Source organism: Gavialis gangeticus, unplaced genomic scaffold, assembly GCF_001723915.1.
Source record: "Gavialis gangeticus isolate Ggan-Ray unplaced genomic scaffold, GavGan_comp1, whole genome shotgun sequence".
Taxonomy (NCBI): Eukaryota; Metazoa; Chordata; order Crocodylia; family Gavialidae; genus Gavialis; species Gavialis gangeticus.
In genome coordinates this window covers 21385916-21408608 of record NW_017729003.1, presented here as the reverse complement: position 1 = coordinate 21408608, position 22693 = coordinate 21385916, and the positions used below count along the sequence as shown (strand labels likewise).

Here is a 22693-nt window from a genome sequence, read left to right as displayed (position 1 = left end):
TGTGCATTTGGTGGTGGACCCGGAAGTGGACCGGAAGTACTTTTGTGTTCAGCCCTCTTGCGCTCAGCCGGAAGTGGACCGGCCCCCCTGCACTTCTGTGGGATGCTCCATCTGCCCCAGCATCGCAGCATTCACGAGCTGCTCCTGGTACCTTGGGGTATGTAGAAAAAGCATTTAAAGCTGTGTCTATGGCCAAATCCCTGATTCTCCCAATCAGCATCGAATCTTCAGTAAAAGGTCAGACTGTTACATTATGACAATGTAATGCAAGGTAAATAGTAGGGCTGAGCGAAATAGCACCATTCTGTTTCGACTTGCATTTCGAGGTTTCAATGGAACAGCATTTCATTTCAAATTTCATTTCTATTCGAAACTGCTGTTCCGTTTCGTTTTGTAGAAACAGTGATGCTGTTTCAACACTTCGCCCATAGGCTATAATGGGGAAGCTAGAAACAGGCTCTCTCATCCAGCAGACAGATTGGGGGCCCACAACCCCGGGAGAGCTGTGGGGCCTGTGACATTCCTCCCAGGGTTGTGGGCCCCCGATCTGCCTCCAGATGAGGGAGGGAAGCCAGGTACTGGGGAGGGAAGCCAGGAGGGAAAAGAACTGAGCCCAGCTTACCTGAGTTCCCTAGCCCGATTGTTGCCTTCCCAGCCTGATCCTGGTGTTCGGGAAGGGAATTCAGCTCAGCTGGGCCCAGTTCCCTTCCCCAGCCTGACTGAAGCGCTGGGGAGGGGAGCTGAGCCTGGGCTCAGTTCCCTTCCCCTGCTCTGTGATCAGCTTCCTGCAGCCTGGCCATGGGAGGTGGGGAGAGGCAGGGCTGCGCTTCCGTCTGGCTGAGCCACGTGGGGCTGTGGAGCCTCGGAGCACAGCCCTGGTTCTCCCCTGCCTCCCACCACCTGGCTGCTGACTGCTTCAAAACTTTCAAAACATTTTGACTAGCTTTGTTTTGTTTCAAGACTGTTTCAAAGCCCTTCATTTCATTTTGATTTTGCTGTTTCAAGCTCTACATGAGTCGAAACAGTGTTGAAACAAAACAGCCAGCGAAATTTAGCACAGCCCTATTAAACAGTACATGACATCAGGACATCAGGAGGCGCTACTTCATGGTCAGGGCGGCTAGGGTCTGGAACCAGCTTCCAAGTGAGGTGGTGCAGGCTCCCACCCTGGGGGTTTTTAAGAGGAGGTTGGATGACCACCTTACTGGGGTCATTTGACCCCAGTACTCTTTCCTGCCACGGCAGGGGGTCGGACTAGATGATCTGCTCAGGTCCTTTCCGACCCTAGAAACTATGAAACATTTCAGCATGGGTAATAAGCCACAGACTTAAGGGATTAGATGATGCTCTAAGATGCAATAAAAATAATTTTCTTTGATGTATCATCTATTGAATCATTTATGGGGTTGTCTTAATCACAAAGGCATTTATCAATGTGCTTCCAACATCTAGATCTATGCTTATATAATTTACTTATTAAAGAGATGTACTATAACAGTGTTAAATATTTCAGTATTTCCCTGTCCCAAATTTAAAAATACCTTAGCATGGTAGAATAAAGATCTCACACACTACCATTTAGAAGAGTGACATTTCCCTATTACCCCAACAGACATACACCTCTGGGCTAGTCTTAATGTTATTTCCTAAGATTTGCAACAATGTGTATAATGGTCAAGAATACCCAAACAAATTTTAAAATCTTATCTTTTATTGAAAGGGTCCATTTCCAATAACACCATGGGCAGATCTAGAATTTAGAAAAGGGACGGGGATAGTGCAGATGGTGAGGTGCATCATCATATATAAAACAACACATATTTTTCTCTAATGAAAAATAAGCTAGAGGCTTTATTAATAAGCCAGGGGCCTAGCGCTGTATTGTTCAATTTAGAAGTGAAGTAAAAACAAATATAACTTCATTGGTATGAGTTAAAAACAACTGCAGGGCTGTAAAATAGGAGCAGCTAACAGACAGCAGCACTTCAGAACAAAGAATAGCTTAACTGGTGGAACATCAAATCCATTTTAAAAAGAGAGGGTCATTAACACCTGTAGAATTAAGAGTTTAGAAGGGATCAGGTAGATTGTAATATGCCTTGAAGTCAGTTGACTCCCTCAGCACTGCCTGACTAGAAATGCCTCTGCCAGGCAGTTAGTTTTAAACTTTGGGTGGAGCAGGAATCAAAGTGGGGTGCAAGTGCACTAGTGCACCCCTCCACTTTCCCGATCCTTCTCTGTGTAATACCAATAACATGAAGTTCTGATCATGCAGTTGAAAGCCACACGGGCAGAACAGTATATCAGTATGAATGCTGTTATAGAATTAGGGCCTTCCTTGTCACAAAAAAAATCCTCCTTTAGTTACTGACTACTAATATAGTCACTACTAAAAATCTGCAAGGTCTACTGTGTCTTTGTGAGCTTATTCTGGCATATGAGCAACATATGGCAGAGCTCTCCAAGAGCAAAGAATCATTTATTAAAATGTTCTTTCTCCAGCCCATTAACTTAAGAAAAAATTACAGTAGTCTCATATAACATAAATAGAAAAGGACAGGATTTCCTGGGTCTTCAAATCTAGTCCCCTGCTCTTATGAGCAACTACATCATATAATCCTGTTCTTAAATTTGTCATGCCATCTTAAAACAACTTAAGGTTTTATGCTTTCACTACGCCAACTGTAAGGCTGTTGTAGAATCCCTGATATCTGGAGACCACCTTCTAATTTCCAACCTTAAAGTATCCATTGCTGGTTTATATCCATTTGTTCTTGTGCCAGCATTGTACTTTATCTTAAATAGCTTTTTCTCTCTCCCTTGCTACAGACTTACATGCACTATATTGCTTGCAAAAATGTTATGAAATACTAAAAAAACATGATATAATATCAAGAGATACTAAACAGCATAGCATAGGTTGAAGTCAAAGGAACAAAGTTAGTATCAGACAGGTAATGTAAACCCAATGGAGTTACAGTGCAGATGCAAAACACAGTTCTTACAGAGTCATTCACTCCAGATTTACTGCATCATAAATTAATTTGTAGTAAGGAGTAGACATATGACCAGCTGGCTGCTTGTTGGGAAGTAGGCACTAGTAGTAACTAGGTGGTAGAGAAGCTGTTTTGCAATTGAGCAAATGACTGTCCCAGGTTTGGACCAAGGGAGCAGCCATACATGTTCCACATAATGACATTCCTACACAGTAAAGTTTCTACATAGTTTTTTCAACAACTGATTTAGCTTTGGGTTCAAGTAGGGCTGTCCAAATGGCAGCCTGCAATGGGTTAAATTACCACCCCTGGACTCCCACCCAGCCACTGCTACCCCATTGTTCTGGCTGGGGACTCCAGGCTCCCCTTCCTCCTGGTTTCCCCTTCCCACCCTGGGAGGCAGGGCGGTACAGCGTTCAGTGCCAGGTTAGCCCACAGCCCGTGATGCCTGAGTGGTGTGGTGCAGTGGGGAAACTCAGGCATGGGAAGCCACAGATGAGTCAGGTGCTTGGATGCACAGTGCAGCTGGGATATGTGGGTAGCAGCAAAGGGGCTGGGGTGCCCAGTGCAGCAAGGAGGCTTGGGGAGCAGCAGCAGGGGGGTGCTTTGTACAGCAGCATAGCACCTGGGAGCATGGTGCAGCAGGGGAGGCACAGTGGGAAGACATCCTGCCTGCAGTGCAAGCGGGGATACCTGGGCATGGGGTGCAGCCATGGTGGGCCGTGCAGTGCAGTGTGGGGGTGGCATGTAGCGCCAAGGGCCCACGCCCCCCACTGGGCAGTCCCCAGCTACTTCAAAGTTGAACAGTGTGGTTCAAGTACTTTAACTACGTTGCAAAGCTGCGTCACAAGCCTGCTCCACTTCTACAGAGCCCTAAAGTCAATTTATTTGGTAGTAAATGTTACCAATGCGCACCCTAGAGAAACACATGGGCTCCCTATTCATTTCCCCATAGTCTGCAATTTTTACTGGATTATTGCCAATAATTGTATCAGGTTGGCTTGGACTTGACCTGGTTCTCTCAGTCCCAAGCATCCTTCCCACCTGAGAACACAGTCGTGGCTAGCAAAGGAGCATTTCCCTTGGCTCCTACTGAACTCAGGGGCAAAATCCCTATGAAGTCAGGCAAGACAAATCATAGAAAATTAAGGTTGGAAGGGACCTCAGGAGGTCATCTATCCAACCCCTGCTCAAAGCAGGACCAGCCCCAACCAGATCATCCCAGCCAAAGCTTTGTCTACCCAGGTTTTGAAACCCCCCAAGGATGGATTCCACCACCTCTCTGGGTAACCTGTTCCAGTGTTTCACTACCCTCCTAGTGAGAAAATGTTTCCTAATACCTAACCTAAATTTGCCTTGCTGCAACTTGACACTCTGAGCTATACCAAACCCACTGCAATGCAAAAGGCCCAAGCCCTTCCCTCCCCATCCCTTCGCCTCATTGAAGAGCTTGTTCCTGCCTCCTAACAGCGCCTAGACGACTAGACCGGGGCTCATTTATGGCCGGGTTTCCCTTGTCTTTCTCCTCCCATCGCCGGAATGCTCCCCCTGCCCCGGTGAAACGGGGCCCGCGCAGCTCCGGCTCCCCGCCCCCGGCTCCTCCCCGCGCCCGCTCCGCGCCGGGGTGCGCTGGGAGGTGGGACCGCGCCGGGCTCAGCGTGATTTACGGCTCTGCTGAAAACGACTTTCCCCGCAGCATCAGCCCCGGCCGCGGCGGCAGCAACAAGTCTGGTAAGTGGCGCTCGCTGCAGCGGGGGAAGGCGACGTGCCTGCTGCAGTCCTGGCATGCGTTTGCCAATGGAGGGAGGCGCGCGGGGGAGATGGACGGAGCCCGCACCCTGGCACAATTGGGGCCAGGCCCCCTGCCCTGCTGAATGGTGCTGTGCTGACCCAGGCACCGCAGGCTGGAGCTTGGCCAAGCCTGTGCAGAAATAGTGACCTTGTCTCACTGAGCTTGGCGTGCTCTCTGCCTGCCTGCTGACCCCCTATGCACACCCCACCTTTGCCTCCTTGAGCTTGCCAGGGTGTGAGACTCCCAGCCCAGTCCTGGCACCTCTCTGCATCCGGATCCGTACACATCAGTAGGAAATTTTGCATCTGTTGTCTTGCGTGAAAGACAACAGATGCAAAGGTCTTCTTGCTTGCTGCTCCACATAGCTAATGCAGCCATCTCCCTGGCCTTGATCTGTCAGAAACAGGAATAACAAATTAATGTCAGAAAAAAGCATAGTAAGATATTAATTTCTGAGTGCAGAGCACTACAAACTAAACCTCTTTCACATCACTTTCTTGTACAGTCTGCTAAACAAGTTCTTTAGGGTCATGTTTCAGCTTCTCTAGTGAGCATATAGCAACTTCCCTAGTTTTGCAATAACAAAAAAATCTTTGTAACTATTTTGTTGTGTCACTTTGGGATGAGACGTCTCTGGTTGCTTTTCCCAGAAGCAGGCTTGAAAATTAGTTTAAAGGTTTGTTTTTTTCATTAAGAGATAAGGACTTCTTTTAACACAACCTTCAAATGAATCCATCTTTTCTTTCTTACAGGAATCTGAGAGTAATGCAACAGAACACTTTTGAAGAAAGCAGATATTCCTGGCCAGAATCTTTTGAAAATGTCAGTATCTGCATGCCATTTCGTTGCCCACGGTGTGGTGACCACACCAGATTCAGAAGCCTGTCTTCTCTGAGGGCACATTTGGAGTATAATCATAGTTATGAGGACAGAAGTCTTTTGACAAAATGCAACCTACCTTCCTCCCTCAAAGATGCAGATTTGCTTTCTTCCTCAGAGGCCTCAACTCAAGGAAAACTGGGGAAAGCCAGCAATGCAGTAAAACAAAACCCAGCCTACATAAATTTTTGTGATATATCACATGAGAACACAAAAAATAGAAAATCGCTGGAGGTGGAAGCTGAAAGGCCTGTCTCTTTTGTCGCAAATTACATACCAGCAAACTCCCCTGATGAGCAAATTTCTAAACCTGGGATTCCCACACCAGACTCAAAAGCACCTTTTGAGGCACATGTAAGAGAAAAGTTTAATATGATGGTGGAAGCTGTAGATAAAACAATAGAGAAGAGAATTGACAGGCTTAGCAAAGAGTTGGCCCAAAAAACTGCTGAACTGCTGGAAGTTCGGGCAGCTTTTGTGCAGCTCTCTCAGAAGAAACAGGAAGTTCAAAGGCGAGAGAGGGCCTTGAACAGACAGGTAGATGTTGCAGTTGAGATGATTGCAGTGCTGAAACAACGTCTCTCAGAGTCTGAGGAAGAACTTCACAGGAAAGAAGAGTAAGTAGAAAGGCAAAAGAAGCAGTGTTGATGGCTTTGTATGTGCTTGGAGAACAGATGTAATATAAGAAAATATCTAGATGGAAAAAATATTTATAGGTACTGCTACTTTACTGGTTGTGAAAGAATGTAAATGAGGGTGGGTCTGGTGTTTCTTGAGTTGTAAGCAACCTGATGCTTCTATTGACAGAAAAGTGCATTCTTCAGCAAAATGGGTTTCCTATTTGAAAGCAGTGCTTCTTGGTCACAAGAACCCTTCTGTCACTACTACACTACAGTGCCAGCTTAGGAAGCACTTCAAGAAATGCTACCCTCAGATCAGCATAATGTAAATGACTTCAGTGGGATGGCACAAGTGTAAATGATATTAATAACTGACTGAACCTGAGGCTATATCTACAGCTTGCAGTGTAGTATGTACAGATACCCAAGCTGGGTAATGAAATATCATCCTGGTAAATCAGTCCTGTGGATTGTTGTACTACCATGGCTATTGTCACTTCTGGTACCAGAGCTAAGTCAAATCAGAGTTAACTTGAATATCTCCTACATGCCACTACATTGTGTGGTGTAGACATCCTCTAACTGATATGTTCTAGCACGTAACATTTTTAAAAAATAAGGGTTTAATAGGTGATAGGTGGAAATCTTCTTCAACCTGTTGAATACTATTCTCTGAGTAGTCCTACTGAAGACAGTGGGCCTGTTTTTTGGAGGAAGATACTGTCAGTGTGAGCATCATCATTTGCCTCTGTCCAAGGGCCAAATCATGCCCTGTGTTGTCCTACAGTAGAATGTCTTATCTACTGTACAGCAACAAGGCAGCGTTATAAAGTAGTGCTCAATAGAGCCCATATAGTAAGATTTTAGAGGGAATTGGATTCATAAAAACAGATCTGTTTATTACTAGAACCAGAAGCATATTCTATGCTCATTTTTACAAGCCTAGTCCTTTTAAAAATATCTTCATGATGTATCTCTAAAAAATGTACCAGGTTACTACATTTTTAATGTCTGAACTACTTCCTTTTATTTAGCATTCTCTGAAACATTTTCAGGCAATTTGGAGTAACAAAATTATTTTTAGGAAAATGCATATTTTTTGATAATATAATGTGATTTCATTAGCTTAAAAATAAATTGTGTTGAACACCAGCAGACATACCAGTAAAAGACATAAGATCTCAAACAAAGGAGTTGGTGTGGGAGTTAGTATTCCTTAGCCTAAAAAAGAAGGGATGAAAATCCTCCAAACTCCCTCCTACAAAGAGACCATGATGATAACTCCTGGTGCAACATTACAAGAGTAATGGAGTAAGAGATCACAGAAGTGACTGGATACATAGTTATGGGATGTATATTATCCTTGAGGAGTTCTTCATGGAATTTCTATCTGATATTTCCCCTGAAAGAGCTATGGAAGACGAGTTGAGGACTAAAGATGTAGCTGAATATGATGGTGGAGTTCAGACAACTATCTGAAGACATGATGGTGGTAGGAAGAGACGAAGGTATCTTGAATGTTCAAGGATTACAGGCCACTACTAAACAAGGAGATCTGGAGCAACAGATGGCCCACAGAAGAATGTGTCCACAAGTATGAGTCAGAGAAGAGATCATATAGTGGAACAGAAACAGAGTTGAGCAACTGCTCTCTGATTTCTGCTAAAGAGAGAAGAGACTAGATTCCAAGGAAGAGGAAGATCCTATATAGGGGACTGCTAGAAAGAACGGAAAGCAAGATGAACTGCTCACAGAAGAAAAGCCTGTGGCTCACACCTGAGCCTGAGGTCTGTGTGATTAGGAACTTGTGACTAAGATGAATTGTCAAGCCTGTCACCAGAAATGAAAGAATGTGCTGTCCTCTAGGAGTACCCAAGATGTAAAGGGTCCAGATGGAAGTAGGGAAAAATCTACTTCATGATATCAGAAATGGCAGTGCCAGATTCTTGCTGACCTGGAAAAAGATACTCAAAGAAATAAAGGCTTAGGAAAATCTTTAGTTAAATTTTTTGCATAAGTGAAGGAAGGACAAAATAATGGGAACTGAGATTTGGTGCTGAAAGGAAAACTTTGAAATTCCTTACCACAAGGAACCATTCTTAGAAAGAGGACTCTTCCCAATGGACTGATTTCCCCTGAGTTATTGGGGTGTGTACTTGACGAATGTTTGAGAACCTTAGATATACAAATCTTCCACTCTTCTTTTTTTTTTTTTTTTTAATATTGAAGGAATTGATGATTCTAAATATGGTGCCACCCTGTCAACCAATTCATGAAAGACAGCAACAATTTCTGATGGAAAAAGAAGCAGATGACACTCCCTTATTTTGATCTGGAGAGGTGAGGACATCCACAGTAGATTCATTTAATTGTGATCTTCCTTTTGTGTCAGCAACTACCATTGAAGATTTGCCTCTTCCATAACACGTCAATCCAGAAAAACAACACAAGGAACCAAGGAAAATTGAGGCTGATTAGAATGTTGTTTGTCATGGGTTCAGGTAGAAATGAACAGACCAATAGAACCAACTCAGCTGGAGAGCAATTGATCTGTCCATCCAAGATCCATCGTCAGATCCACCTCTTAAGCCTAGCCGAAAGGAAGAAATTGTTAAAGATTCCAAATGCCTTTCCAAGGAGGGCAGGAAAACAGACCACTTAAAATGGCAGTTGCAGTTTTTAACTCAGTTCTATCAAGCCAGATATGACCAAGAAAGCCGATCCATCTATGAAATGGAGAGAAATCTAATAGTCCAAGGACCAGGCACTTAGCAGCATTTTTTGTTGTTGGCTCCTATTAGCTGAGGATTCATCAGCTGGAACTCACAAAAGAAGTGAAATTATTAATCACTGAATGATTATGTGTATATGTATACTGCACACAGCAGTGTTCGGTAGAGATATACAATTTAGCTTTAAATGAACTACCTTGACTAGATTGGGATCAGTCTAGCCATGGTATCATGAAAGTCTGTGGGAGCTAATTTCCCATCTCTTAAACAACACTGGTCCTGTGTCCCTAAATTTCCCTGTTTTCTTGACAGAATCAGTTAGCCTGTGTGGAATTCCATATAGCCGTAGCTAGACTGCTTCTGGCATCTGAACCAATGTGGGTATTTTACAGTACATTGCAGTCTACATATAGCCAAGGAGACACCAGGGTGATGCCACCATGAAAAAAGTAACTATATTACTAGGTAAGTGGCATTACTAGGATATATCAGGAAAAATATTTGCCATAGAGGCAGGGAAGTATTAGTGCCACTGTACAAAATCCTGAGGAGATCTCATCTGGAGTACTGCATACAGTTCTGGTCACCTGTGTTCAGGAATAAAGAATTCAAATTGAAATGGAGGCAGATGGAAGAGGATGATTAAGATGCTGCTTTACAACAAAAATTAAAACAGCTTGGCTTGTTAAGGTTTAGCAAAGCAAAGGCTAAGTAGGGATATAATTACTTTCTGTAAATAGATCAATGGTGTAAGAACCAGGAAGTGAGAAAAGCTAAGGGACAGTGTTGACAGAAGAACAAGTGGGCATAAACTGGTCAGGAGTAAATTGAGGCTGAAAATACAAGAGACTGTAAGCAGAGAATATAACAGCCTGAAACAGACTTCCAATAAGGGTAGCAGGGCAATGTCAGAGGTACAGCTGGAATATCATATAACTGTGTGGTTAGGCCTTGACCCTAGACTAGAGGGTCTCAATCCAGGGGATCAGAAATAAACAAGGTCAGGGAAGCAAGAGTCCCAACTGAAGTCATGGGATCAGGAGCAGGTACATGCTGAGGTCTCTAAGGGACTGGGATGTGGGCATCGCCTTGGGTAGAAGTAAGGGCGGGGGCAGGGAAGAGGGGAGAATTCAGGGGTAGGGGAAAATGCGGCTCAGCAGCAGTATTCACCCCTGGGGCTCCAGAGCTGTGTAAACACAGTGGTTCTGGCAAGAGCCCGAACTGACCAACTAGTGAGCTCAGAGAGCTTCTTGCCCAGGTGCAGCCCTCCGAGGACCCCATGCCAGCCAACCAGGAGCTCAAATTGCTCATTGCACATGTACGGCACAACTGAAGGGCCCTCCCTCCTTTTCTGGATCCTCCATCTGCATCCTGGAGATGATCCAGCTCTTGCCAAAATCAGTGGGAGCACTGCCATTGTCTGTGTTTGGCCCAACGTTTTGTGTCCTTTCAAGAACAAGTAGTTCCATTAACCTCAATGGGAGCAGTGTCAGACTGGAAAAATAGCAAAATTGTAAAGTTTGGGTTAACACCCCACTGGCCTGAATGTGAGTAGTTTATGCCTCTTTGAATGCTGTTTTAGGCTGTCAACACACTCAGGCCTTATCTACATACAGATTTTGTATTGTATAGCTATTTACTTCTTTGGATTCTTTTGTGTATTTATTGCATCTTTTCTTCTTTAAAAAAAAAACCACAATAGAGTTATGCAACTACAATGTCTAGTGTGGACACAGATGTATCAGAATAAATTATATCAGAATAAATAGCTTTTTCAGCTGTGTATTATTCCCCTCACAGGAAAAGCTTTGCCAAACTAAAGTACTTCTTTTTGGTATAATAATAGGGATAAAATGACTTAACCATAATGGTATGATTAACAGTACACCAATTTTGTGCCTAGACAGACATTAATGCAGATGTCACTGCTTTGGTTATTCTGTTCACAGTTAAAAAGCCAAGAGGGCAGAAACTTTTATTTTGAAAATAAAAAATTAATATTCTAGTGCACTAGGTACAGTGATCAAAGATAAGTGCTACCTCTTTGAGTCCCATCAATCTGACCCATGAATGAAAAGGATTGCTCATTTGACTGCGGGATCAAGCCATGAGCAGAGCTGCTGAGCAACCTGTGGATTTAATTAGAAAATGTGCTAAGAAAGGAAATATTTAATGTTTGATGAAAAAGAAAAAGACTCAGTGTGAACACTGTGATTTTGAGAATAATGCAGAACCTGCACAAAGGAAATACCCATTGAATGCGCTAACAAGAAGACAACAGAAGCCAAGTGAAACAATGAACTCAACTTAAAAGGAGCATCTAGAGGCTTATTTCTGGAAAATAAGGTGTTGCACTGATATAGTAAAAAAAATAATCAAGCAGATAGGGTTTGAGTTCAGTGAATCTGAACAGGATAGCATGTAAAGTAAGACGACTTTTGGCTGGCCCTAATTTCAGAATTTGAAAAACATTTAAAAGATTAGGTAAATAATCTAATAAGTAACTGTCTGCCTTTATCATTATGCCTAAGAACAACAGACATTCTATAGGAATGCTTTCTTTACAAAGGTCTAAGATTTCTATGAGGAATTTCTTTTTGCTTTGTTTTCTTTTGACCATGCTCTTATACCAAAGCCAGAAATGTTTAACATTGTAAGCCATAAGGATGCTCCTGAAGGGCCATACATTTAGCAGCTTGACAAAATTGCCATTAGCTTTACCCCATACCCCATATAGGTAGGTTTTTTTACTCACAAAGGAGAACAACTGTTGTAGATTTAAAGACACTTATTTTGGAATAATGTGTTTGCACAAGGGGTTACTCAAGAATAGCTATTGTGGCATAGCTTATTTTGGAATGGCACTGCCAATCAATTTGCCCTACAGGCAAGGCCTCAGAGCAGTCAGTGGTTTTCAAACTGTCCTCTGTGGAACCCTTGGGTTCCATGATAGATTATCAGGGGCTCTGAAAAGAGATTGGGGGCAGATCAGGCTTGGAGGTGGCATGCTGCCATTTGCCAGGCTGGGTCACACAGCTCTGCATCAGTCTTGAGGACAAAGGTAAGGGTTCTGCAGCAGAAGTTATATGAAAGGGTTCCATGACTAGTATGTTTGAAAACTGCTGCCTTAAGGTATAATTGTAACTTGCCAGTCCAGGACAGGTCACAAAGCATCATCCTCATGCCCCTAAGTAGCAGACTGGTACAGTTGATGTTAATGTGCTGTCAGCAGCACAGAGCCTATTCTTTCCAAATGCCTTTTTGGGGTTCCAAATAACATAAAGGGAACAAGGATGAATCAAAGCCATTATTGCACAAAAAATGTTGAACAAAAAAGATGATAGAGTGCAAAGCCCTTATTCCTACTCCTAAATAGTTATTCCTGTTGATGGCCCCACCATCATTCATAAATTTTATGAATAACCATTCATGAATATAACCATTTACCAATGGTAGAGATCCTGGCTGTTAGAGACCAATGTAACTCATACTTTTGTACAAATTGGAATATGCTTCCAGTTACTTTCAGCTGCAAAACAAAAACAACAGTCTTTGCCTGTCAGTACAATAAATTAATAGTGGTAACCTGTAGGGGTGCACCAATAAAAGATTTTTCTTGGCTGATACCGACAGCTGATTATTCACCAGGCATATCAGCCAATACCAATCTGATAACTGATTTACAGAAATGCAGCCAGGCAGCATGGAGAGCAGCATCCTGCAGGTACATCTGTGGAGGGGAAGGAGCATGGGGAAAGCAGATTGAGTGGTAAGGGAGGGGTGGGGGCAGGGTGGTGAATGGGACCCTGGGGCTAGGGCGAGGAGCTGGACAGGCTTGCCCAGGGGATCAGCGTCCTAGCACTTAAAAAATGGGTGCAGCAGTGCTTGAACTAAAGCTCATTCGATGAGCTTTAGTTCAAGTACCCCCACCACTATTTTTAAGTGCCAGGTTGCTTTTAATCAGAGTGGAGCCGAGTGGGACAAGGGTGGACGTGAGCTGCCCACTGTGGGCTCGGGGCTCTTCTCCCTGCTGTCTTGCACTGGGAGCTGTGCACTGGCTGCGCCACGCCCCCTACCTGTCCAGCAGCTGGAGAGACAGCTTGCTGCCACCACTGCCACCGGATGGGCAAAGGGCACACAGTCAGTGCACAGCTCCTGGGGCAAAGCAGCAGTGTGAGGCAGACCACCCTTGCCCTGCTTAGCTCTGCTCCGGTTAAAAGCATTCTGGTACTTAAAAAGGTGGTGGCGGCACTTTAACTAAAGCTCATTCAGTGAGCTTCAGTTCAAGCACCCCTGCCACCACTTTTAAGTGCTGGGACGCTAATCCCCTAGACAAGGCACCTGCAGCTCCATCCCGCTCCCCTGGGGTCCCATTTACCACCATGCCTCATCCCCAGCACCTCCCCCCATGCCTTCCCTCACCATGGGGGTCTTGATCTGCCCCTCCACACCCCTTCCCTCCCTCATGCCCCTTCCCCTCCACAGACTTACCTACAGGGCGCTGCTGTCCACTCTGCCCAGACGCATTCCTGGCCAGTGCATAAGTGTGGCAGTGCATGTATGTGGCATCTGGAGACCCTGGTTGGAAGGCATATTATTTACCGGTACATCATTGGCTACACCAGCCAAAAAAAGCTGATAGCCGATAATGTTACTTTTCCTTTTATTGGTGCCAATCCCATATGGCACCAATATATTGGTGGACCTCTAGTAATCTGCCTTAAAATTATAATACCAACTCTGCTGATAAAATGCTATTAGGACCACAATCTTAATTACTAACTATAGCTAAATACTTATACAATGCTTACCACCAAGCTAAATGTGTAGCCTGCTAGTCTTTAAAAAAAAAAAAATCAAAGTTTGCTGCATTACAAATGTACCTTTTTTTTTTCTTAAAGTAACATGAAGGTTTTCTTTTATTTTGGACAAAATTATTCAAAATATAATTGTTTAATAGGATGGAGTGCTTAGATCCTGAACCTGAATGTTTGGAAGATATGAAGGTGCTTTCATAATGTATTGTAAATAACCTGGAGAATATGATGTATTTATTTCCAGGTACAGTCAAGATGGCTGACTTAAAAATATTATCTTCCTGTGAATAGTCTGTAAAGAAAGAGGAATATCATCACTGTCATACTTGAGATACCACAAACTCTGCTTCTGCTAAAACATATGATGGTTATCAGCTGAAAATCATGTAGAAAACCAAGATAACTGCAATATGCCCAATCCTAATACCAATAGAAAATAAGAAGTCTGTTATTGGTACAAGTAAATTTACAAGGACAAGAAAAAATCCAAATGCTAAAAAACTCAGAGGAATGACTCTGACTTAATTCTTCCATTTGATTCCCTGCTTACTAAGACTCATGAAGGTTGGATGAACTAGCCACTGTGACTGAGGTCCACAGAGATTCCAAGGTCCATTGAATATGTCTCTGTGCTCAGACGAGTCTGAAGCAAGGCTTGGCATTATACATTTAGAGGCACAAACAGTAACAGGAGCAGCTTACATTTTTGAGGAAGGGAGTGGTAAGAATTGTTAGGGTGCATTGAACAGAAGAGATAAAAGGGCAGATTAGTGTTGGAGTGGGAAGATAGGATAGAAATGAAATTGAGAAGAGAAGGGTTCAGGGAGTTTTGAAAACTTTTGGAACATTGAACATGTGCAGAATGTACTGATACTCTTTGGAAGGGATTGTACCCCAGCTTTGAATTGGCCTTTAACAAATGTTTCCCATTTCACCTTCACATTACTGAAGAGGCTGTTTGGTTTGGAAACTTAGTGCAGCTACAATGGAGAGTACACATCAAAGAGAGGCCTAAAATTAGGGAGGTTTGCTACAGACTTCTGTAGAAGTAGTATTTGACCCAGAGAGAATATCAGTTAATTTGCAAAGTAAATATCACAATGTGGAAATCCAACATAAGTAATGTAAATTATCAGTTCTCAACCAGGGGTCACAAGCAAGTTTCAGGAGGTCTGCTGAGTCCGGAGCAGGTGCCTCAACCCCCTGGGCTGGAGGCAAGTCCTGAAGAAGGGGCAGGGGCAGGTGCAGCTTCCATCTTGCAGGTGGTGCTGTGGGCAGACAAGCAAGGCTTATGTGCTGTTGCTGCTCAGGTAAATGGGATCCCAAGGCTACACACTGCTGAGTCCTGCCCACTGTACCTGGGGCCATGGAGTTTTTATAGCATGCTGGGGGGAGGGGGGAGTTCAGGAAGAAAAAGGTTGAGAACCCCAAAGGAGGCAAGACTTAAGAGCAAAGAGGCAAAGCTTTTAATAATAGATTTTAAAAATATATCTGAAGCAAGAAGGTCTGTGCAAGCTGTAAGTTCATACAAACTGCAAGGGGTGACAGGAGCAATAAAAAAGACATAGTGTGTTCTGTGGATCAGTCTTTTGATTATAGGTGACAGAAAAAAGAATCCCAAGAGGACTTTTTTTAGTTAATCAAGAGTAAACAATGACAAAGAGAGAGGTCTCTAAGGAAAAAATAGTTGGAACAACTAGAGAAAGTTAATAGCAGCAAATCCTTCAGGGCTTGATGTTGTTCCTCTGGGAAGTGAGATAAAAAAATAAATTCTAAATATAAATAAATAATGCGAATGGAGCTAGGCTATTAACAGCAGTATGTCATTTATCTTTGTGATATGGGAGCTCTGGCTGAGGTTTCAGGGTGGCCACTAGTGTTCATATCTTTACAGATATTGTATGAAGTATAGAGTGATGAGGCTCACTTCAGTCTGGAGAAAAAGTAATTGCCAGTATAATCATTAAAGGAAGATTAATAAGCTGTGTGAATGAATCCAAACTAGCAAGGACAAAGAGCATGGTAATTCTACTAGTACTAATGGCTTCCCTAAATTTAGGTGTCCCTAAAATTAATAATGTTTATTATTTATTAATGTTAATTAATAATAAATATTAATTATTAATTAACAGTAATTATTAATAAAGTCCCTAAATTTAGGCTTCCCTAAATGTGGCAGAATGCCATCTCAGTCTCTCCCCAAACTGCTATCAGACAATTTGGTTACCATGGTGTCACAGGCTGGCTAGGCACTGTGAGAGTATCAGCCGTTAGGCTGCTGGGTTTGGGATCAAGGAGGCAAGTCAGGAGTGAAGTAAAGGCAAATTTACTTATAGCTTAGCATACAGCAGTTAACAGAAAGGTTACTATGACAAACAGACCTCAACACCCACCATGAATTATGTGTGTCTCTCCATTAACACCCCTTCCCACTTGTCCCCCTGTGGGTGCCTAACCACTACCTGGTCCCCCACCTGGAGCTTTCCCCAGTGACCCCTTGGCCGTTCCACTGCCGGCTCGCAGCCCCCCCCCAGCCAAATGCTTGCTGCATGGGGCTTCCTCCAGGGCGGGGCTGATTGTTGGCCCAGTTAACTGAGTGACTCAGGTGTAAGTCCCAGTCCTTGAGGGCTGGGCCAGTGGCCATTTGCAGGTTGTACTTTAAGATACCGTTGGCCCGTTCTACTAGTCCATTAGATTGCGAGTGATAGGGAATATGATAGGTCCACAGCACATGAAGTCTCATGGTCCACTCATAGGCAAAGTTGTTGTGAAAATGTGAACCGTTGTCACCTTGCAGTTCCACAGAAGGCAGGTAGATGGCTAACAGGTCTTCCAGTGTTTGGTGTAGGCCCAGGCAAACATCATTCTGATGACCGCCTCCAGTGCTACAAACACATACTGTTGCTTTCTTGGGGTGCGGGGGAACGGACCTATAAAGTCACATTGCTAAACCTGCTATATTACCTTTCTATCGTGTAATGACAAAGGGGTAGTCAAGGCAGGGGTCAGTCAAGCTTTGACCTCTTGACAGGTAATGCAGGAGTTGACCAATTTCTGCGCTTCCCTTTTAGTTAGGTGAATGCCCCAGGTGGCTGCTAGGTGAGCAATGCAATCGTGGCCAGGGTGCCTATGCTGCCAATGCAGCCATTCTGCGGCTAGCACTCTAGGGGTCTGCTGGAGGGAGGGGCTGGGTGGCTTCTCTGGGGGTGGTTGAGCCTCTACTTCAGCAACAAGGGCTTCTGTGCTGCCTTTGGCTAGCTCGTCCACTTACCTGTTCCACTTTGCCTCAGGCCCTTCAGCTTTTCTGTTCCCATGTGCTGCACTAACATGTCATATGTGTAAGGGAAGGCCTTACTGTGCCATTTTCCACAAGGCCTCCCACTTTTCACGGCTGCAGATGTCTCTTCTCCACCTTTTGAAGTTTTCCCCCTTCCACAGGGGTAGCCACTTGGTGAAACCCTCCTCTACCATCCACAAATTGCAGTAGATATAAATGGGCTGTGTAGGGCGGCCTGGTCCCTCTACCAGTTCATACTTGGGTACTCTGACTACAGCGGCTAGCTCGACATATTGCACACTTTGACCATGTCCCCCTAGTGTGAGTTGCTTACCATCTCGAATCTTTATGGCAGCCCCCCTCCAGGTGCGACCTTTGGCTGAGCCGTCGGTAAACCAAACTTCTATGTCTTCTCCAGTTTCCATGTTGGGTGAAAAGGGAGGTGCTTCTTTGATGGGAGACAGCTCTTCAGAGCTGGCTGCATCTGGGTATATGTTAATCGTGCTTTCTGTGACCTTTTCCACTAGCGCTGGATGCCCCTTTAGGGTTACCCGCTGAGCCTGACTTAAAATATAATAGATCCCTTTTTGCACTCTTGTTTCTTGGGCTCGCCCTCCTGGCGGGAGGTGTCAGTCAGACAATGCCATTCCCAGGATGGGCACAAGGGGTGGTTATGACAGTGCTCCCCTCTCAGGGCCTCTGTGGCTTCTAAAGCTGCGGCTGCCACACACAGCATTTGTTCTAGCAGGGTGTATCGGGCTTCAGCCTCTTTCCAGCCCCAGCTCTAAAACCCAAGTGGTTTTCCCTCTGCCCCAGGTGTATCCCTTTGCCACAAGCTCCAATGGGGCCCCCTGTCAGACACGTTTATATGGAGCCAGAGCTCCCCTTCTGGCTGCTGTACTGCTAGGGAGGTGGGTGGTTACTGCCTTCTTGAGGGCTCGAATGGCGTGTTAGTGCTCGGGGCTCCATTTCCACTGTGTCTTCTTCTTACACAAATTATACAGAGGCCGGGCAAACCCGCTAAACTTGGGGACATGCAGGCACCAGAAGTTAAGCGCTCCCAGCTGGGCTTGCCGTTCTTTTACATTGTTGGGGGCAGACATATCTACCAGGCTCTGCAGCTGTCTAGCCAATATGGTGGGTCCACCTTGCTGCCATTGGATTCCCAGGAATTCACATTGGGGCCCAGCTTCTTGGATCTTTTTGTTGGACAGCGTGAACCCAAATGCCTGCACCTTCTCCTTTAGGGACTCAAAAGCACAAATGGTTAATTCCCAGTCTTGGCGTCCCACCATGACGTTGTTGACATACTGCCAGACATGTGCCTCTGGATGACCTAATTGGACTTCATGGACTACCACAGCTAGCACTCTGTGGGCCAAGGTGGGGCTGTGCACCCAATCCTTGGGTAGGACTGTCTAGGTATACTGCTGTCCCGGCCATGTGAAGGCAAGCAAAGGCCAGTGATCTTCATGGGTGGGGATAGCAAAGAACATGTTTTTAATGTCCATGGATCCCATCCACTGGGGGCGATAATACCTAATGCTTTCTGTTAGTGCAGGCATGGATGGGACCGCGGCTGTCAGATGGTTGGTGTTGGCATTCAAAGCCCTAAAATCAACAGTTAATCGCCAATCCCCATTTGGTTTATGCACCGGCCACACCGGGTTGTTGTACGGGGAATGAGTTCGAATGATGGTTCCATCCTCCAGCTGCCAGTTGATAATGTCCTGGGTGGGTTACGTTGCTTTGGGGGGTGTGCGGTATTGAGATCAGTGTACCCCCTTCATGGCCGGCAGGGCGAGCAGGGTCATGGAACATCGGGCTACTGCCATCATTACGTCCTTCTGCTCGCCTTCCTGAAATGTGGCGCAGCCAAACTGCCAGGTTTCCTGCTTAAATATAAACCACTTCCCCTCCAACACGTTTAGTCCCAGTAGGTTCGGCCCTCCCCGGAGCATTACAGCAGCTTCTTGTACTATGGAGCCATTAGGTAAGATGACTGTGAGCCGGACCAGATGTCTCAGTCGTTTGGTACCTCCAACTCCTACCACCTGGTAGGGGGTTTCCCATTCCCCCTTCCATTCTGCACAGTCCAAAATGCACAGCTGGGTGCCTGTGTCTAGTAGCATGTTGATTGACCTTTTTCTTCTATTTAAACTAATTTTTATAGGCACTTGGATTAAGGGGTCAATATTATTCCATGTTACCGGTCGCTGATCCTCTACTGCCCCCACGATGGCCCCTTGCCCTTGGCCCACAACCCTTGCATGACCGTGGTGGGCAGCCTGTCAATTTGCTCTTTACTAAACCCTGCCACCAGTAAATCTTTCCACATCCGTGCACACAGGGTCTTAGATTTTTCACCCCCACACTTTCCTGGACTTAGGGGGCCCCACTGACTCGCCCTCCCTTTTGGCTGCAACCATGGCCTTGGCCTGGTGCGAGGGTTTATTTATTCTGTGCTTCAAAAGGAGAGGAAAGAGTTCCACTAATTCCTGAATGGCTTCTCTTACCGGGTTTCCTATCATTGCCTGCTCCTTGGCCAGCATGGTGGCGGTGAAATCAGCGGGTGCTCATCGACAGAACTTTTTCCACCTTATTAGTGTTGCATCAAGTTGAATTGCACACTGTTGATGGTCTATGTTTCTTTCCAGTGCCAGCTGATATAAACAAAATACAGCCTCTTCCACATTAGACCACCCCTGACTGCTAGGGTGGAGCTCTCTTTCCGTGTTGGCATAGCAGCCGGCGACTGCCTGCACCGTGGCACTAAACAAGGTCGTGCTCCCTGTTGTTGCTACAAACTGCATTAGGGGAAAGCCAGGTCTCAGTACAAGCTGGGATGCTTCAGTGCAGTTAAGCCTTACTCCCACTGTCCCTTCCATATACATTTGTATTAACCAATCCATTACTGGTTCCCCGGGCTTGGATCAGTACTGTTCCTGCAGACCTTGGATTTCCATCCTTGTGAAGGAGCGCTGCTCTTTCTGGGTGAGTTGTCCCTGATGAGCACGGCTCACTTGCATTGGGAAGGTTTGGGCCAGCTCTCCCTCTAAATTCTCTTGGGCTGGTGGGGCATAGTGGGGTGGGACCATGTGGGCCTCTTCTGAAAGTATCACATACTCACCTTCTGGGTCATCCCACAGCTCAGTCTCTTGTATCCCACCATACAGACACTGCCACACCCTTTCAAGGGGGGCTCGACTGACTGCACCACTTGTACCTTTCTCTCAAGGGAGTTGATTGCCTGTGCAACTAGTGTTTTCCCCTCCCGATGCTCTAGTATCTCCAGGCAGTTTTGTGCTTCTCTGACTGCTGCACAAGCCACACTACTAGAATCCTTTTCTTCTCTTAATTCCCTCTCAAACTGGGTTATTCACTCTTGTAGGGATTGGTTCTCTTGATGAAACTGAGTGGCCTCCTCCGCCCCCAGTCTTAAGCAAGTTGCCAGCCACCAAGACAAGCATCCTTTCTTGGGTCTGCCCTTCTGCACGGCAGTGAACGCGGTCCACTGACAGGGTACTGTGACAGGATCGCTCCAGGTGGGTCTCAACCTCTCCTTATCCCACCCCGGATTCCTAGTACCTGTAACCTCTTCTATCAAAGCAATTAGCGGGGCCCACCCCTCTGTACCATTCTTCCCCCCCAAACTCTCCATCCTTGATCCTGTTCGTGATGCCAGTTTTTGTCACAGGCCAGCTAGGTGCTGTGACTATATCAGTCGTGAGGCTGCTGGGTTTGGGATCAGGGAGGTGAGTTGGGAGTGAAGTAAAGGCAAATTTACTTGTAACTTTGCACGCAGCATTTGACAGAAAGGTTCCTATGACAAACATAATAATAAAAAGCTAATAGTAAATAATAACAACAAATAGACAAAATGACAAAGAGTTCCCACATGGGGTTGGCAACTTATTGGCAGTCCCTCTATGCCAGCTGCGTGCCAAGTTGTTCCAGTGAAGTCAGGCATCCCCAATCAACACTGTCCGAGGGGTCACCGGGAAGGTCCTAAATCAGGATCCAGTCCTTGCTCACACTGGGAATCCAGGGTCCAGGCTTGGTACAGCGATGGTCCTTCTGTCCTGTCCTTCATGCTGGTCACTTGACATACGTGCTCCTTTATACCTTATTTTATGCTAATCTCTTGCCCTACAGCTGTTACCCTATGGGATTAGAAGGTGTTAGAAATTATTATAAAAGGTTACTGCCTAAACTTGGACTCACCAAATAAGCAAATCACGCCACATCACTTTGGAGTTTGAGATTAGCATTTACTCCACCCAAGTTCAACCCCTTCATTTCTTCCTCTTTTTTCAGCTCCTCCTTGGATTTACGAAAGGTGCTAATTATATTTTGTGGTCAGGATTTGTTGTTATGGCTGAACCTTAAGTAAGAACCTCTAGATTAGCTGATGTTTGCAGTTTTATTTTTGGGGCCCAGTTAATCTCATGATCAGTGCAGACAATTAGTTTCAACACTTTAGTTAAACTTAGGACAGGCAAGTTACATTTGCAGGTTACAAATTTGCAAACTTTGCATTAGCTAATATTAACGGTCAGACAATTACCAGATATCTCCAAGAGTATATATGTATTGATTTAACTCCTCTGGTTCTGGCTATCACACATGGTCACTGCAGAGGGTAGGCACCCCTGGCCCCATCTACTTCAGGTAATAACCCTGAGTTGTAACCTGAGCTGGATACATTCCTGAGGGAGGGGGACACCTGCTCTCTTTGCCTACATGAGTGGCTTCACGCACCTGGGTGGGAGGCCTTAATCTCTTTTTTGTTCTGGGCAGTTACTTTATGGCTGGGAGATGGGGCTAGAGACTGCCAGTCTACCCAGTGATGCATTTCAAATTGGTTGTCTGGCAGCCAACAGCTGCTGGCCTTGTTATGATCAGGTAAATGAGGTCATAACATCTATATAAGTTAAGGACTGCCCAGGAGATGGGGCAGCAGCCATGATGAGTATTGGACCATCCAAAACTTACTCTCTTGAAACTCATGTACTGCTTGCCTCCAGAAGGAATCTCCATCTGTCTCTGGATGATACTTGTGAGTAAGCTATTTGAGATCTAACTAGATATATAGCTTGCAGTAACTCAGATGTGTGATCAAAGGCTACCATGCCACTTTGCTCTAAGGGTTGTTCTTTGATATTGCTCCACCCTGTACCCTATTCCAAACCTACTCCTTGTAATCAATAAAGTTCTCTGTATCTAGTGTGGGAGACTTATTGGGAGATGATCTAGATCATGCCTTGGGGTCCCCTTGGTCCAGCTGGCTAAGGGAGACCACTATTGGTGCTTCAGGCTAAGGGAAGCACACCAAGTTCTTGCAGTGGGTCGAGTACCCTCAAGGACTACTAGGCCTATGTTTCCCAGGGGGCACAGGGCCAAGATCAGTCCAGACCCTGGGTGGTGGCAACATTACCCCCCAGCTTGCAGGTGTGCTCTAGGATGGGGGTCGGCCAGACGTGAGGTGTCCCCAGGGAGGCATTTGGGGCCTGGATGGTGGTCGGACATAGTGAGGTGGGTGGCTCAGGGCACCCGCCACTGGCCCACCACAGGCTACAT

General features: G+C 45.3%; 1 protein-coding gene across 2 annotated transcripts in view; it reads left to right on the top strand.

Moving 5' to 3' along the window:
* The first annotated feature begins 4607 nt into the window (after window positions 1–4607).
* The window catches only part of ZNF365 (zinc finger protein 365), a 47256-nt gene continuing 29170 nt past the window's right edge, over window positions 4608–22693 (top strand). The window contains exons 1-2 of one of the 2 annotated variants that reach the window (XM_019507899.1): window positions 4608–4727; window positions 5541–6284. In XM_019507899.1, coding sequence (XP_019363444.1) covers window positions 5554–6284 — 731 coding nt within the window. In that variant the 5' untranslated portion in view covers window positions 4608–4727; window positions 5541–5553. The remainder of the gene's footprint in view (window positions 4728–5540; window positions 6285–22693) is intronic. The other variant, XM_019507898.1, reaches the window with a different exon arrangement.